We start from the raw sequence: 14,622 nt of genomic DNA, 5'->3' as shown, positions 1-14,622 counted from the left end.
TCTTTTGTGTCTTGATGCAGTTGGTTCTGGAATCTTGTTTGTGATTACTTCTGAAAATTCTCTTTTTGTTGCTCGAGGCATTTATTCTAAAGTTGTTAAAGAAATTTTTGATAGAGTGACATCAAAACATTTTTTCTAGGAGATGCTCCTATAATTTCCATGCATTATCGCCACAACTTTCTCGTTGAGTTTCTCCATATATTTCGCTTAGAGTTGCTTAAAATTTTTCTCCAATAATGTTTCCTGGAGTTTCTCCAAAAATGTATCCAACAGTTTCTCCAAAAGGGCACAGGAGACGCTTTATGAATCTCGCCTGAGATTTTTTTCTTTAAGTTCGTTCAGGAGTTTCGCTTGGACAATTCAAATTGGATTCGTAAGTGAAAATGAACCAATATTGGCAATCAAGTTGAGATTTGTTGAGAATTTTGTCAAAAACTTCGTGATTTGTGTTTGTATGTTCTTCGGAAAGGCGAAATGTGAAATATTTGCTCAGCGTTGCATTGGCTGCGCTTAAAAACTGCAACTAATTTTTAAATGATTCAAGATTACATTTTTAATAAACTTTCATTTGATTCGTAAATAAAAGAAAATCGGGTTAAGTACGGTTCCTTTGAATTCCACTAAGAATTTGCATCCTTTGACAGATACGTATTTCGACCTCAACTGTAAGGTCGTCTTCAGTGTCTTGTACTTGAGTCGAGTCAAGTACAAGACACTGAAGACGACCTTACAGTTGAGGTCGAAATACGTATCTGTCAAAGGATGCAAATTCTTAGTGGAATTCAAAGGAACCGTACTTAACCCGATTTTCTTTTATTTACAGATATTCCCCTAACAAGCCCAGGTTAATCATCATCATTTGATTCGTACCACTTATAAATAACTGTAAGCTGGCGTCGTGACTTAGCTGAAATACCGAAATATTTCGGAGTTGCGATTTCGATTCGAATCTTACCAGAACGGATTGTTCTTTTTGTGTTCAACACTGTGAAATTGATCAGCATTTTTTTTTTAATTTTGATTTCTTAATGAATTTAACGAGTTATTTCCAATAATCGTTCAAAAACTTCGATTCGTCTTAAAGTACTCCGCGGGCCGCATCTTAAGGCTTGGAGGGCCGCATGCGGCCCGCGGGCCGCAGGATGAGCACCACTGTTGTAAAAGCTTCTTGACAAGTTCTTGAAGTGGCTTCAAGGCAATTCTAGGGGCAACTTCTAAATTGTTTGTTTAAATTTCATTTTGAAGCTCAAACGTTTTTCTCAACCAAACTTATGAATCCAAATTGAACAGTTCAGATTTTTAATAAATATACTTCAGAATTGTTCTTTTTGTTGTTTTTGTGCATCGATGTTTTATGCGGCCCGCAGGTCGATCCCGAATTGCAAATTTGGCCCGCGGTATCCTCCAGCCTGAGCACCACTGCTCTAGATCGTACCGGGGCGGCCGCCGGTACTGTACACTGTTAATAAGAGCAGAGAAGAACCTATCCATTGGACATCTCCTCTTTGTGTGCATCGACCGCGCTCCACTCTTCTGCCAGAGCCTAGAAGGTCGTACGTCGTATTCCCTCTTGGTCAGTACCACCGACTTGCGGAATTCCAGCAGACCTCTGGCTGATGTTGTTCCGTCCGCTGGTGTCAGTTCAGCGACTCCACTCTTGTTGCAGTTAAACGCCCGCGTAAGATCTACGCTTCCTCTGCTATTGCAGAGGCTGTACCGCCTCTCGTCGCTCCAGGGAAACTCAAACTTCCACCCTTATGTGGTGTTGCTGCCTCTACCTCACCCCAGGTCGGAAACGGATTTTTTAAGCCCTCGCTTTGATCTTATGGGATGGAAGGCGGCGCCGACATTAGAAATCGAAGACTACGACATGCAGTTCTAACTATCCCACCCGATTGATTGTGAGTTTCGGAGGAAGAACCAAATGAATAGGTACATATTTAAGTATACGCAAATCCTACTAAGCGGTAAACTCTATATTCAGGTAAAGATAACACATATTAATACCTAACGTAAAATCCCCAACTCACACTACACACCTAATCCTAATTCCCTTGTAACCCTAATGGAATGGCTGCCTCCCTCCTAGCCCAAAATGTCCAACTCCGGCGGCAGCGGGATCTTCTCGCCGATGGCAAACTTCCGCAGTGCTTCGTACTTGTTCCGCAGGGCATCGACCTCGTCGCGCATTCGGTTCGTTTGCTCGTGCATCTTCTCCATGTCGCGCCACTCCTGCGACTTTTCCGTCTCCAGTTCGTCCTTTTGCTCGATCCGTTTGATCCGGCAGCTCGCGGCGTATCCACGGTTCTTGAGCGTGCGCCGCCGCTGCTTCATCCGGACGATCTCATCCCGGGTCAGGCCACGCAGCTTCAGGGTACGGTTCAGGTCTCGGACCGAAATGGACACCAACTCATCGTCGCTGATGTCCGGAATGGGGCAAGGCGATAGGGGAGCCTGGAAAAAGGGGCGAAGCACAATTTGGAATGACATTAGGAGGTGCGTGTTCTGTTTCCGCCTAGCTAGGCGCTTCCATCATTGGTTGCGATAATTACTTCATTCCAGTGACTTCTTTTCGAGTGCATCGTCGACTACAAGGATAGAGAACGAGGAAAACTTTATAGTAAACCCAACTTCAATCAACGAATTCGGTTTTATGCTGTGTAACTGTGCGACCATGAGAGAGCACATAGATCTCTCGAATCGACAGACACTCTGGTTGTCTTTCTCAAGGGCACTTGAAGAGGCGAATGCATATACAAATTATAGAGCAGCAAGTCGAGAGCGACTGCAGCCTTGAAATGCTTACCTGTGTACTTTTCCGTTCCCGTTTGATGTCCTGTGGCATCACTGGAATACGTTTTAGGCTCTGAACAGCGAGGAATCTACTGGATTAATGAGTTTTTCTAGAATGGTAGAAATGTTGCACTACGTGAAAAGGAAAAACGAAATTGCAAGTCATTTTCGGATAATTAATACCTGTCGCTGTCGTGCTGCGCACAAGGCAATGCTTCTAGAAAATCTACACTACCCTTTTGTGTCGTTGTAGCTAGGATTTCACAAAACGCTCAACAATTTAATAGCAAGAACTTATCAAATTATCAAAAAATGTTTTATCAAAGTAGGAAATTGCTTTGATTTCAGGCGTATTTTTGTTTTTGTTCGCGGAGCGAATTTGACGAAGAAGAAGACGAGTGCCTGAAAATCCAAAAAGCTAAACTGACATATCGCGGCTCACATCTCTGCAAAGTAAAAAAGCGGTGTAATCAGAGGCACGATAAGAAAATGTTGCACAAAAATGTAATTTATTCAAGGAACAAAACAGCAAAAAAAGCTGCTGAATATTCCCTAACAAACCTCGGCTGCAGCACTATATAGGGAATGTCCATAAATTACGTCACGCAAAAATTGCCCATTTTCAACCTCCCCCTCCCCCAATGTCACACTTTTTGTATGAGATCTCTGAAATTTTTGTGTGGGTCGTCACACTTTGCTGAATCCCCCTTCCCCCTGAAAGCGTGACGTAATTTATGGACGTTCTATAGGTAAATCCGAATGGTCCCCCATTGTAGAGGCGCTGAGTGAGATAGGGAGAAAATCTTTTGTTTACATAAAAAATCAACTTTTTTGTCTTCAAAATTTACTCATATTTTGCACCCATAGTTGCTATTTTCCATTGGCAATGGCTTCTATATTATAATATCATCATTCTCGGTGCCCACCCGCATAGAAATATACACTATGTCATACATTCCAAACAGTAAATATCGTCTATCTGTTAATGTTATTTTATCTCAAACAGTTGCATTAATGCTGAACAATATACCGCATTTAGTTCACTACTGGACTGCGAACTGCGACTTTATAAGTGCGAAAACGTAAATAAAAGTGCGCGATTGCATCAAATCAGGTTGATGTCTTCGGCGCACTATTTCTTCAATCTATGGAGAACAGGTGCTCTGAAGACACCGAGTTGATTTGATGCAATCGCGCACTTTTATTAGCGTTTTCGCACTCGTGAAAACTAGTGCGATAGTCCAGTGGTGAACTAAATGCGCTATATAAAGGTTCACATACTGTATTATTCAGAACAATTCGAGTCATCCATATCAAATTGTAACAATAAATCGTAGTGCCACATTGTTGAATGATATGTGAAGCAAAACTCGTGCGAAATGGTGGCAATATGAAAGCACTCTCTGGCAAATGGTTCGTTTTCATTTTTGTGCAACACACCTACACATATCCCGCATAGTAAACAAGACTGTTACAGTTTGTCTTAATCTCCAAACTGTACATCTCTTTTATCTGTTATTGATAATGAATAACAAACAGTTGCTTTTATGTCGAAGAATATGAGATTCAACGCAATCAACTGTAAACCACGGTATATGCATTCCATACCAAGTGGTAACATCATATGATACTGTGCAGATATTGTTGAATGATATAGATATGGAAATTCGCAAGCAATGGTGGAAATATTCAATGACCATATGTGAAACTGTTTGTGGATATTCTATGAAACACACCTACACACATGCGTTTCACCATATGTTACTGATATTGAACAACACGAGAAACAGTTGCTCGCATCGGTATTCGTGAATCAATGAAAACGGTCAATGGCTGTAAAGACAATATTAAAAAAAAGCCAAAAAAAAAAATTGGAAGCATCGAACCCAGATGGCAAATTTGTTCCGATCCCAGATTTGGACAAATATCTGCCGTAGTTCATCAGAATGTTGTACCAGAAGTAGCAGCTAACGTGCTGTTAGCGGTAAGTATTTTATTTTACGGAAAATAGTGTCCATTCAACCAAAGCTCACAGTAAATCTTTTCTCGTAGCCCAAACTGATTTTCACCCGGAGGCGCTCATACATACATACCGGAGACCTCCTTCATCTGCTTCATTTGCGGCGAGATTTGCGCAACATCCGGATGCTCCAGCAACGAAGCATAAGTTCACCATCGGAAAACAAACGACGGAGGAGTCGAAGAAGTAGCTGGACTCAATTTATGCCTAGGAGATGATGGAGTCTGTCACGGTGTTTTGAATAAAAGTATTTGAATTCTAATCAAATTTGTTGCTTATTCCTCTTTTTATCTTACGGTAATAAAAGAAAATAACAGTACAATATACTGTTTATAGGCACTATGGAGAACAATAAACCACTAGTTAGACATACATTACTCGTTTTTCTTCCAAATTTATGGTTAAACTGTTTTCTAACCATTTGCTATGCAGTGCATTTTCTTAAAATCTGGATAATATGTTGACCATATCCTTTACTGTATTGCGAAAATTTTGTTCGAGAAAACGAGCGATTTTATATGGTAACCAATCTTAACCGCCTATTCCACATACTGTAAATTGGCGGCTTACCATTTGACAAACTGGCAAATATGTACATGGAATGGTAAGCTTACTGTAACCCACGAGAGTCTGAGAAATGGTTAAATGACATTTAGTAATGATCATCTACTGTATGAGAAACGTTGCATTTACAGTTTGCGATTATGCGGGATGCATTTCACCATATTTAACTGGCACCCAACAATTTGGCAAACTGTTACACACATGAGTGTATATGTGACCGATATTCAATTGCAAATCTTCTGGGTTTGTCGAATGCTGGCTTTGTTTACAACGGATGTGAGCAGTGACATTTTCGAGAAATTTTAGAAGTATAAAACAAATTCGTGAACAAATTAATATAATGTTGACTTGTTTTTTCTCGTATCCATATTATTATGGTGACGCCAACCTAGTTCACAACGGTGGAGCCGGATGTTCAGGTAAGGGTCTAGTCTCGGGTCTAGTCAAGCTTAATTTAACGACTGGAAAAATAGAAATTGGGTTTTATTTTTAGTGATTTGCTATGCCGACCAAATGTTGGAACCGGGTGTGCAGCGGAATGAGTTATTTGGACTTTTCGGCAACGGTAACACCTCGACGTGCCTCGACCATAGTGCAGAGAGATGTAGAGTGTGTGCAGATAGTGGGCTGTAAGTTGCAGCTCAATGCCAACGTTTTGATGTCGGAATCGTCGAGTCTTTCCGTGCGATCAGATCACCAAGTGCTGGAGTTAATCCTTGCTACGGATGTGTTCCGGGTCCTGTTCAGCGTACGAGAACAACATGCTGAATCCGAACGATGTAACCGTTATTGTTTTGAGCTTGGCGGTTGGCACGTTATGCTAGAGTGAATGATCGTTTGTTCAAAGGTTCCTGGTTTGGGAACTTTCTGTCCCACACAATTAATTTCATACCAAATTGCCTTGATGCTTTTATTAAGATAATGTACAAAATTTCTATTTACTATGAAAATTAAAGGTAAAAAGTCGAATTGTTTTTTTTCTTATTTACACTTTTGATTTCAACACTGGGCTGCGCAGTCAGTGATCATAAGTGTGGAAATCTTAAATAAAATGCGATTGCAACAAATCAACGAACCGTGTCTTTAGTGCGAGCTTTAGTGCACTTGTTCTTCGATTTGTGATGCAATCGAGCAGTTCTATTTACGTTTCCGCACTTTTGATATTTCTGCGACAATCCAGTAGTGAATTGCATGTGACATTTTTTTTGCATTCCCCCACCAATAGTACAAACGTAGAAGAACTAAATAATATATTGTTATTACAACAGTATGAGCGCTATATGCTAGACTGGCACCATAGTTCACTATAAAGCAATAATTACACATACAATACCTATTTTATTCCGATTTTATAGGTCAACTGTTCTTAAACTATTTGCTACACAGTAAATTGAGCAAAAAATGGATAGTACACAGAGAAAAAAATATTGTTATGCCAATCATATTGCGGTCGCGATCAAGCATATTTGTGCACTGACTTTTATATAATCCCTTTTTGAGATTGTATTACGCATAATACCATAGATCGAAGCATAACAGAAGCTTGAAATGGTCAAAATTGATGCACTGATTAGAGCAAGAAATATGCTTGGCTCAATCATATTATGCTTACATCAACAATATTTATTCTTGATGGTTTGACAGCTCATTTTTTCCATGGTAGATCCAAGCATGTTTATGCTTAACTTAACCCTAAACTTGAGGCTCAAGCTGACTATATCAGATGCTTGTTTTAAGCTGTTTTAAGCATACACAAAAAATGTTCAAATGAGGTTATGTTGCATTTGTAAAATAATTAAATGCTTTAAATTTAGGTTTAGCATTTCTATAATGGTCGTTTAATGTGGTTTCTGATTATTACTCATACATAATATTCTAATTATAACTTCATATACTCGGTTGTCGATTCCAAACTCCACCACGGCAGCCAATCCGGTCATGCGCTTCTCCAGCAAGTCATCAAGTTTCTCGGCTTGTACATCCGTCCGGGGAAGCTGTCCAAGAAGAATCCATCCAGATTGAATGGATTCCGGTGGCTGGATCTCGTTCCGGTCCCGATGCTACGGATGCTGCATTCTGGGCAAATTTTGGATCATCACAACAAGCTGCACCTGGAAAACTTAACAGACATTATGAGCTTGCGAATTCATGCACCTCATTACCAGCGTCACACTTACCTGAAGCTGAAGTGGCGAGTTCTGTGATGATAGAGCACACTTGCTTTGGTTTCAGAATGAACGATTTGTTGTATAAAATTATTACAAGACGACAATATCGCCGTCGTAACTTTGAACTACCACCGCTGCCGCCGCCATGATGAACAATGGCTAAGTAGACAGCAGTCAGGAGGACGGGTCCAACTAATGACATGTATGCTTGGTTTAAGCATTTGATGGTTAGTGTTCAATAATGTTGATTGAAATGAAACGTATGCTTGATGTAGACATCAAATCGTTATGAATCAACCATTTGAAGCAATTGAGTCAAGAATATCTTCGAAGCTTGAGAGAACTATGGAAAAAGTTATAACAATCAGACAACACTTCTGTCCGTGTATGTTGACCTTCTGACAAACTGTAATTGAAAAATTTTGTTCGAGAAAATTGGCGTTTTCTTATTGTAACATAACTTAACCGCCTATTCCCCATATTGTGATTTGCTCGAGAACCATCTATCAAACTGTTAAAACCGTTTATGGCACTGTTGGTTTATTGTTACTTTGGGTGTTATATTATACTGTTGAGATACTGTAGAAAATAGTTGTGAACAGTATGGTACACAGTACGAGTATGGTTCATGGTTATGCGGGTGATGCTTGCTAGGGGAAATACACGCATGGGGAATGCTACTCAGCTTTGTTCATACCCCACACATATGACAATTCCGCCACAAAAGAACAATTTCGTTCACCACAAAAATAACATTTCGTTATTACCAAAACAAAAAGACAATTTCGTCAATGCAGCATCGGACAAAAAGAACATTCTGTTCACAACATAATGGCAATTCTACCATAAAAGAACAATTCCGTTCTCCACAAAAATAACAATTTGTTATTGCAACAACTCCAGTCCAACTTGTCTCCAGTTAGCCTAGTGGTTAGGGCTATGGATCGCCAATCCGGAGACGGCGGGTTCGATTCCCGTTCCGGTCGGGAAAATTTTCTTGACTCCCTGGGCATAGTGTATCATTGTACTTGCCTCACAATATACAAATTCATGCAATGGCAGGCAAAGAAAGCCCTTCAATTAATAACTGTGGAAATGCTCAAAGAACACTAAGTTGAAGCGAGGCAGGCCAAGTCCCAGTGGGGACGTAGAGCCATATAGAAGAAGAAGAAGAACCTGAAAACCAAAAGGAAATAATTTCGGAATAACTCAAAAGAAATTACACGTTCCTTGATCCTCGTCGCCATTTTTATATCCTTCAAAAGAAGAATATTAAAGATGTCGACATGCATAGGAGAATATTCTCAATTTGGATGTCGATATGCATAGGAGAATATTCTCAATTTAGTTGAAAATCGGAGTTTTCGACTAGCGAAGTTGGATTTTTCTCCAAATCCGTGCGTCGGACCTAACTTCGGAAGTGGTGCGCTGTATGGTTCGCTATACAAGCTAGTCGAAAATTCCGGGTGTCAGCTGCACGGAGAATACATGACCATGAGCATGATCCTGTTTCTCCTTAACGTCATTTGAAATGGTCCACTGCACGAATTTATTCTGGCCTGCTTACTCTCACGTGAAATTTGACGTTTGAGCGGTGTCGACACCGCTCAAACGTCAAATTTCGTGTGAGAGTAAGCAGGCCAGGATAAATTCGTGCAGTGGACCATGATGCGCTTGGCTGCGGTGTAAATGGCAAACCCCTTTGTTGATTTGTAAACTCTGAGCTGTCAAAACTCAGTCATCATCACGCTAATGTTTTTCAACATAAAATATAATAAAAACCAACTTTGATCATTACTGAAAGGTTAAAGTTCTTTTTAAACAATAACAATCTCACTGCATTTTAGTGAATGAAAAACATGAATATTTGATAACACTAAGGAATTAATTTGAACGGAAATGTTATGTTTAAAAAGCAACGTAAAAATTTTACGTTACGATTTAAATAATCATTGTAAGAAAATTGAAATCAATATGGTGCCCATCATGCGTGAATTTGTTTTAGCGTGATCATCGCGTTTCGCAGGGCGAAGTGAAAATGTCGACTGTGTTTTGGTGTCTCCTCCCATGTTAGGTAAATTTTGGGTGAAAAATCAATTTTCCTGGTGAAATTTTCCCTCGAGAAACCCGTTCAAAACTGTGATTGGTGATTGTTTTCCGTTTTGCCATTGTTTCCAGCAGCTCGGACTGGTGCTTTGAGCCGCCAGATCCCGGAAGCATCTCGGATCGAGCCCATCAGGGGAAGAGAAGAACCAAAATATATCAGTGTATAATTGCCCATCCTCTGGAAGCAGGAAGACGACGACGGTGGCCATTTCCGGAGCGTAGGTGCCAGCAAAAGATGAGTTCTAATGAAGCCCACTGGGAACCATTGGCGGAAATTTATGTGTCCTATCCGGCAGGAGCGGAAGTTGGTGTAAGTGGAACGGGAGCAACAGGAACGGTGACAAACAAGGAGAAGAAGAAGTGCATTTACTGTCTGTGCAGCCGTGTCTTCATTAGGAACTACTACGATGTTTACGTGTCGACGCTGGAACGGGGTGAGCCTAGTAAGTACATACGTTTATGATAATAAATTACAATTACAATTATCAATTTAGTTGAAAATCGGAGTTTTCGACTAGCAAAGTTGGATTTTTCTCCAAATCATGCGTTGGACCTAACTTCAGAAGTAGTTCGCTGTATAGTAAACCTGGTCCGCTATACAGCGCACCACTTCCGAAGTTAGGTCCGACGCACGGATTTGGAGAAAAATCCAACTTCGCTAGTCGAAAATTCCGGGATTCAACTGCACGGACAATATTAAATACTATTCAAACTCATAAATTATTTATTATTTGAAGATGGCTATAAGTTACTTTAGAGTGATCATTGACTTTTTTATGGCGTATCATCACTGGGACCAAGTGTGCTCCTTGAGGACCCATATAGCCACAGCCGTAAAGGCGTTTGTATACAGCATGATCATGCTGGGGGTGACATTCCCGGTCGGTGCAGCAAAGAAACCAATGCTCAAACATCTTGTTTGACTTGATTGAATCTTCATGAGCATGAGCATGAGCATGAGATGACCGTACAATTCGTAGTTGCTACTCCGTTACTGACCAGAACGGTCAACATTGCACAGGGAACCAAATGGATGGGGCCTGGGTGTAGCTTTCCATCCTCAATGTGCAATTTTGAAGGTTCAAAACTTTATATTGTCAGTACCGGCGCCGGCCACGTCCTTACGGTCATCGGGGAAGGGAAGGAATGTTGGTGTGACATCCGTTGCTACTAGAGACCGTGTGTACCTCCGCATCCCCACGGTTGTCACAGGAAGGAAGTTTGTTACAAGGGAAAGGAAGGGATAGATAGTTCCATAGATCTGGATTCACATTGGTAAGTGATGTGAGCTATGCAATCCTTGATATGGTTTAGTCTTCCGCCAGCCGGCTGTCGGAAGAATACAATAATTTTATTGTATGTTTGTGTTTTAAATTTAATTATATACCGGGTATGAATATTTTTTAAACCACGCTTATGCCGGATCAACTCGTAATAACGCACGTTTTAAGCTTATCGTTTCTCAGTCAGAAAATAAACTGTATGCAATTCCGTTTAGTGTCACTGCCAATGCTGAAAAACCGAAACCCGCGCCGTAGCTTTACGACAAAACTGGACAACTAACAACTAGAATCGTTGCTTTTGAGTTTCATCTATGTTCTTGTATAATTTTTTTTCCGCGTTCCCGTGTTAATAAGATTGCGGGTAATAAAACCGTTGTACATATTTATTATCCGCGAATGTTCGCAACGCGTAATATAAGTTGAAGATGTGATGAACAAAAAAAAAATATCGTTAAAAAAACCGAAATTATGGTACTCGGCACGAATAAATCGACGCGGAAAACGTAGTCTACTTGTCACTGTACCGTACGGTAATCTTGACCTTTCTAAAGAAAGAGATGCTTCGCCGTTTTGATCGCTGATTGCCTGCTTGTAAATCTGAAATAGAAAAAAGTATTAAATTGTGATACGTTCTCCACTGTTATATTTTTGTAAATTGTTATTTATATATAGTTTAAATTTATCTCCATCCCTCTGAAACAAACGGTATATTAGCAGTGAAAAATAAATAGAATTAAAAAAATATATAAATAGTGTAAAAAAGTACACCAAATTTTGATCCTGGAATGTTCCTGCATTTAAATAAACCAGGCTGGAAAATAGCAAGATCAAAACTTGAAATGGTAGATCTTACACCGTAACGTACCATTCCAAGGTGATCTACCCACGTTACGGGTTTGTTTGACTTGATTGAATCTTCATTAGTGTCAAACTGATATTGTTCTTGAGTTCTTTCCTTGTCAAATATTTGACCCTGTGTACTACTGGTCTTACAGTGGAAGCTTTCAGTTAATCACCCTCATTTTTTTACGGGCGTATCCGCTTTCGAACGTAACGGGTGGCCACTAAATAACGGGAATGCTTTTAGCAGCTGATTAAAAACAATAGAAGCGTCCATAGAGTAAACATTTTTTAGACAAAACCATCGTCTATCTATCCACAAAGTCAGCGTATTTTTTATTTTGTGTCAACTTATTCTGTTCTGCAGAAAACGACATTGAAACAGGAAGCACTACCAAAACGCCTTGGACGGCTCTACTGATTGCTCAAAACAACCGTAAAAAAAAAGTTAATAGTAAACCATTATAAAACTAGAACCCGCCCGGTTTTGAACGAATTCCACATTTCGGCATCCCAAGAAACAGATCCTGAAGGAAATAGAGGAAAACTAGCAAAACCAATAAGCATGATATCATTTCACATAATAAAATCTTCTTTTGTGACATGGGCTGGATAAATCAATAGAATGCCTTGTTAAATAACAAATATTTACATCAAATCACATTTACACATTGAACAACATGTAAATGGTTCGTTATAAAAAAAAATAGCACAAAAAGTTCAACAATGAACCGCAGTGCACAAATTACATCGACACGTTTTGGTGATACAGAAAAGAAAAATAACATTTTTTGGAAATTTCTATAAATCGACACCAACATTTCAAAAGGGCGTAACTGCTTTTGGAATCATCACCTTCTTTTAAAGCTGTGGATCATGTGTTATGATTTCCATGTTTTTCACAACAAGTACCAGATGGGAAAAACTCTCCTCTTTCCGACAACCACGGTGGTTTGAGTGTAAGGGAGACAGTACGACCTACAGCTTTGAAAGAAGGTATTACTTCCAAATGCAGTTACGCCTTTTTGAAATGTTGGTGCCGAAATGTCATTTACGGGGAAAGGCTACAACCAAAGCAAAAAAAAAAACAAGTCAGTATCCCCATTTTTTCTTATTACTGTTTGAGTGTGTAGATGCTAAAGGTAGCTGAGAAACCATTTATTTTGACCAACGATTTCACAGACGCAGAAAATGCGTGAAAGTAAACTCTGAAAAGTCGTACAAAGCAGTTGCTCCAACATCACTGCAAAAAAATACTGTACAAATTACTACGTTCAACTTTCTTAAATTTTATATTTTCCATGGACGTACATTGTTAAACCTTTATGATAGTTAAATTCAGATTGCCATTTTTAAAGATCATATATTTTTAAGAGCACATTCAAAGCATTCCCGTTATTAAGTGGCCACCCGTTATTTGGTTCGTTCAAATCCGTAGCCCATTTGATTTTGCTGGCGTAAACGGGAATGCGGATGATTTACGATCGAAAGTGGATTCGATCGATAGCAAGAATAAGGGTGAATAACTGTGAAACATAGAACACTAAACTGAAAAGTAGGCTCTGTCTCAGTTGAGAAGTTACGCCAAGGAGAAGAAGAAGAAGTCACGGTGCCCCCATAGACCATTATTATAAAATAAAAATGTCCATCAAAACTTAGCTCAGGGCTCCAATCCTATGGACATTCTGCACTTCTGGGCAAATTTTTAAAATGGACTACTGCACGAATTTATTCTGGCCTGCTTACTCTCACACGAAATTTGACGTTTGAGCGGTGTCGGCACCTCTCAAACGTCAAATTTTCTGCGAGAGTAAGTACATGCAGTGGGCCATAATCCCTAGGAGGATTCTTGAGAAATCTTCATTTTATGTTTTATGCTGAGAAATTTCAAAATAATGCTTATCACTAAAATACCTACGAAAAATGTTTGAAAAGTGGTCCAAGTTGTTTCCAGCCAGTTTGTATCTGTTGTCGCTACTATGACTATAAATATTTACTACTGACTTAACTAAATTAACTTACTTAACTGACTTAAGTATATTTTTTTTGCATGACTTACTGGTTTTAGCATTAGCATTGAGCAAGTCCGTAGGTGGGTGGTACGAGTGGTATGGTCTGAGAGTAGCCTCCTTCCAGTCCGTTACCAAAGCACAGAGAGTAGGGCCAATCACTGACTCTCAGACTATATTGACGCAATTCTTCAATGGTCGAGATTTATCTTGGCCACGTCCTTTTAACAGCTGGTGATGGAGAAGGATGACTAGTTGCATGCCTTCTTAAGAGATTAACTGAGGCCTCTGCCTCCCTCGAAGACATCACAGGAAGTTGAGAGCTATTAATGGTAGGGTAGGTAGATGTTACATAATACGTTTGATCAACGTTTAGGCTCCAAACATTTAAAAACGATGCAGAAATAAACTCACCAAATTATACGACTTCCAGTACTCTCGAAATTTTTTTTTTTTGGTGATGTAGGGTGTTCCAATTATGGCTATAGTACCAATTATTCGCCATAGTTAATTTTCACTCTTTAAAGATGTAAATCAACAAGAAAAATTTTGTGAACAATAGATCACGTTCACAAAAGATAATAGAAACACATTAGAACTTCAATGGCGCTGTTGTCACTTTTCCTATTTAATTAAATTCATAACTTTTATTGTAATAATTGATTGTTTTTAATTGCTTAGCTTAAAGAGCATCTTTTGTTTCGGTAAACAAAATTTATTTGACACTTCTAGTACCGCTACTGACGCTGTAAGGGCGTGGCAAACTAGATGTTAGTCACACAAACAGTCGCGACATTGGAATTCTGTGGCTAGTTATTCTAATCGAAAGATAATCGCAC

General features: G+C 39.5%; 2 protein-coding genes across 4 annotated transcripts in view; one reads left to right on the top strand and one right to left on the bottom strand.

The window, feature by feature from the left end:
- Nucleotides 1-1,939: 1,939 nt before the first annotated feature.
- LOC109413570 (transcription factor MafK) lies at nt 1,940-3,221 on the bottom strand. Of its 2 annotated transcripts, XM_019687256.3 has the most exons (4): nt 2,977-3,220; nt 2,807-2,903; nt 2,553-2,588; nt 1,940-2,454 (listed from the first exon to the last, which is right to left on the bottom strand). In XM_019687256.3, exons 2-4 carry the CDS (start codon nt 2,843-2,845, stop codon nt 2,086-2,088), a joined length of 444 nt encoding a protein of 147 aa, XP_019542801.1. In that variant the 5' UTR covers nt 2,846-2,903; nt 2,977-3,220; the 3' UTR covers nt 1,940-2,085. The 2 variants fall into 2 exon arrangements, with proteins under 2 accessions (XP_019542801.1, XP_019542802.1); XM_019687257.3 differs by lacking the exon at nt 2,553-2,588 and having other exon boundaries at nt 2,977-3,221.
- Nucleotides 3,222-9,488: 6,267 nt separating this feature from the next.
- The window catches only part of LOC109413568 (trimethylguanosine synthase), a 42,410-nt gene continuing 37,276 nt past the window's right edge, over nt 9,489-14,622 (top strand). Inside the window, exons 1-2 of one of the 2 annotated variants that reach the window (XM_019687254.3) lie at nt 9,489-9,619; nt 9,727-10,094. In XM_019687254.3, the coding sequence (XP_019542799.3) occupies nt 9,887-10,094 (208 nt within the window). In that variant the 5' untranslated portion in view covers nt 9,489-9,619; nt 9,727-9,886. Of the gene's footprint in view, nt 9,620-9,723; nt 10,095-14,622 lie in introns of both variants that reach the window. The other variant, XM_062842564.1, reaches the window with a different exon arrangement.

The sequence above is a fragment of the Aedes albopictus genome, chromosome 3, assembly GCF_035046485.1.
Source record: "Aedes albopictus strain Foshan chromosome 3, AalbF5, whole genome shotgun sequence".
Taxonomy (NCBI): Eukaryota; Metazoa; Arthropoda; class Insecta; order Diptera; family Culicidae; genus Aedes; species Aedes albopictus.
This window is presented reverse-complemented; position numbering and strand designations above follow the sequence as displayed.

Excerpts from the sequence above, each read along its gene's own strand:
- LOC109413570 (XM_019687256.3), bottom strand. The coding sequence starts at position 2,845 with ATGCCACAGGACATCAAACGGGAACGGAAAAGTACACAG. Across the intron at positions 2,589-2,806 it reads GGGAACGGAAAAGTACACAG|TCGACGATGCACTCGAAAAG; the intron begins GTAAGCATTTCA and ends CTATCCTTGTAG. Across the intron at positions 2,455-2,552 it reads AAAGAAGTCACTGGAATGAA|GCTCCCCTATCGCCTTGCCC; the intron begins GTAATTATCGCA and ends CCCTTTTTCCAG.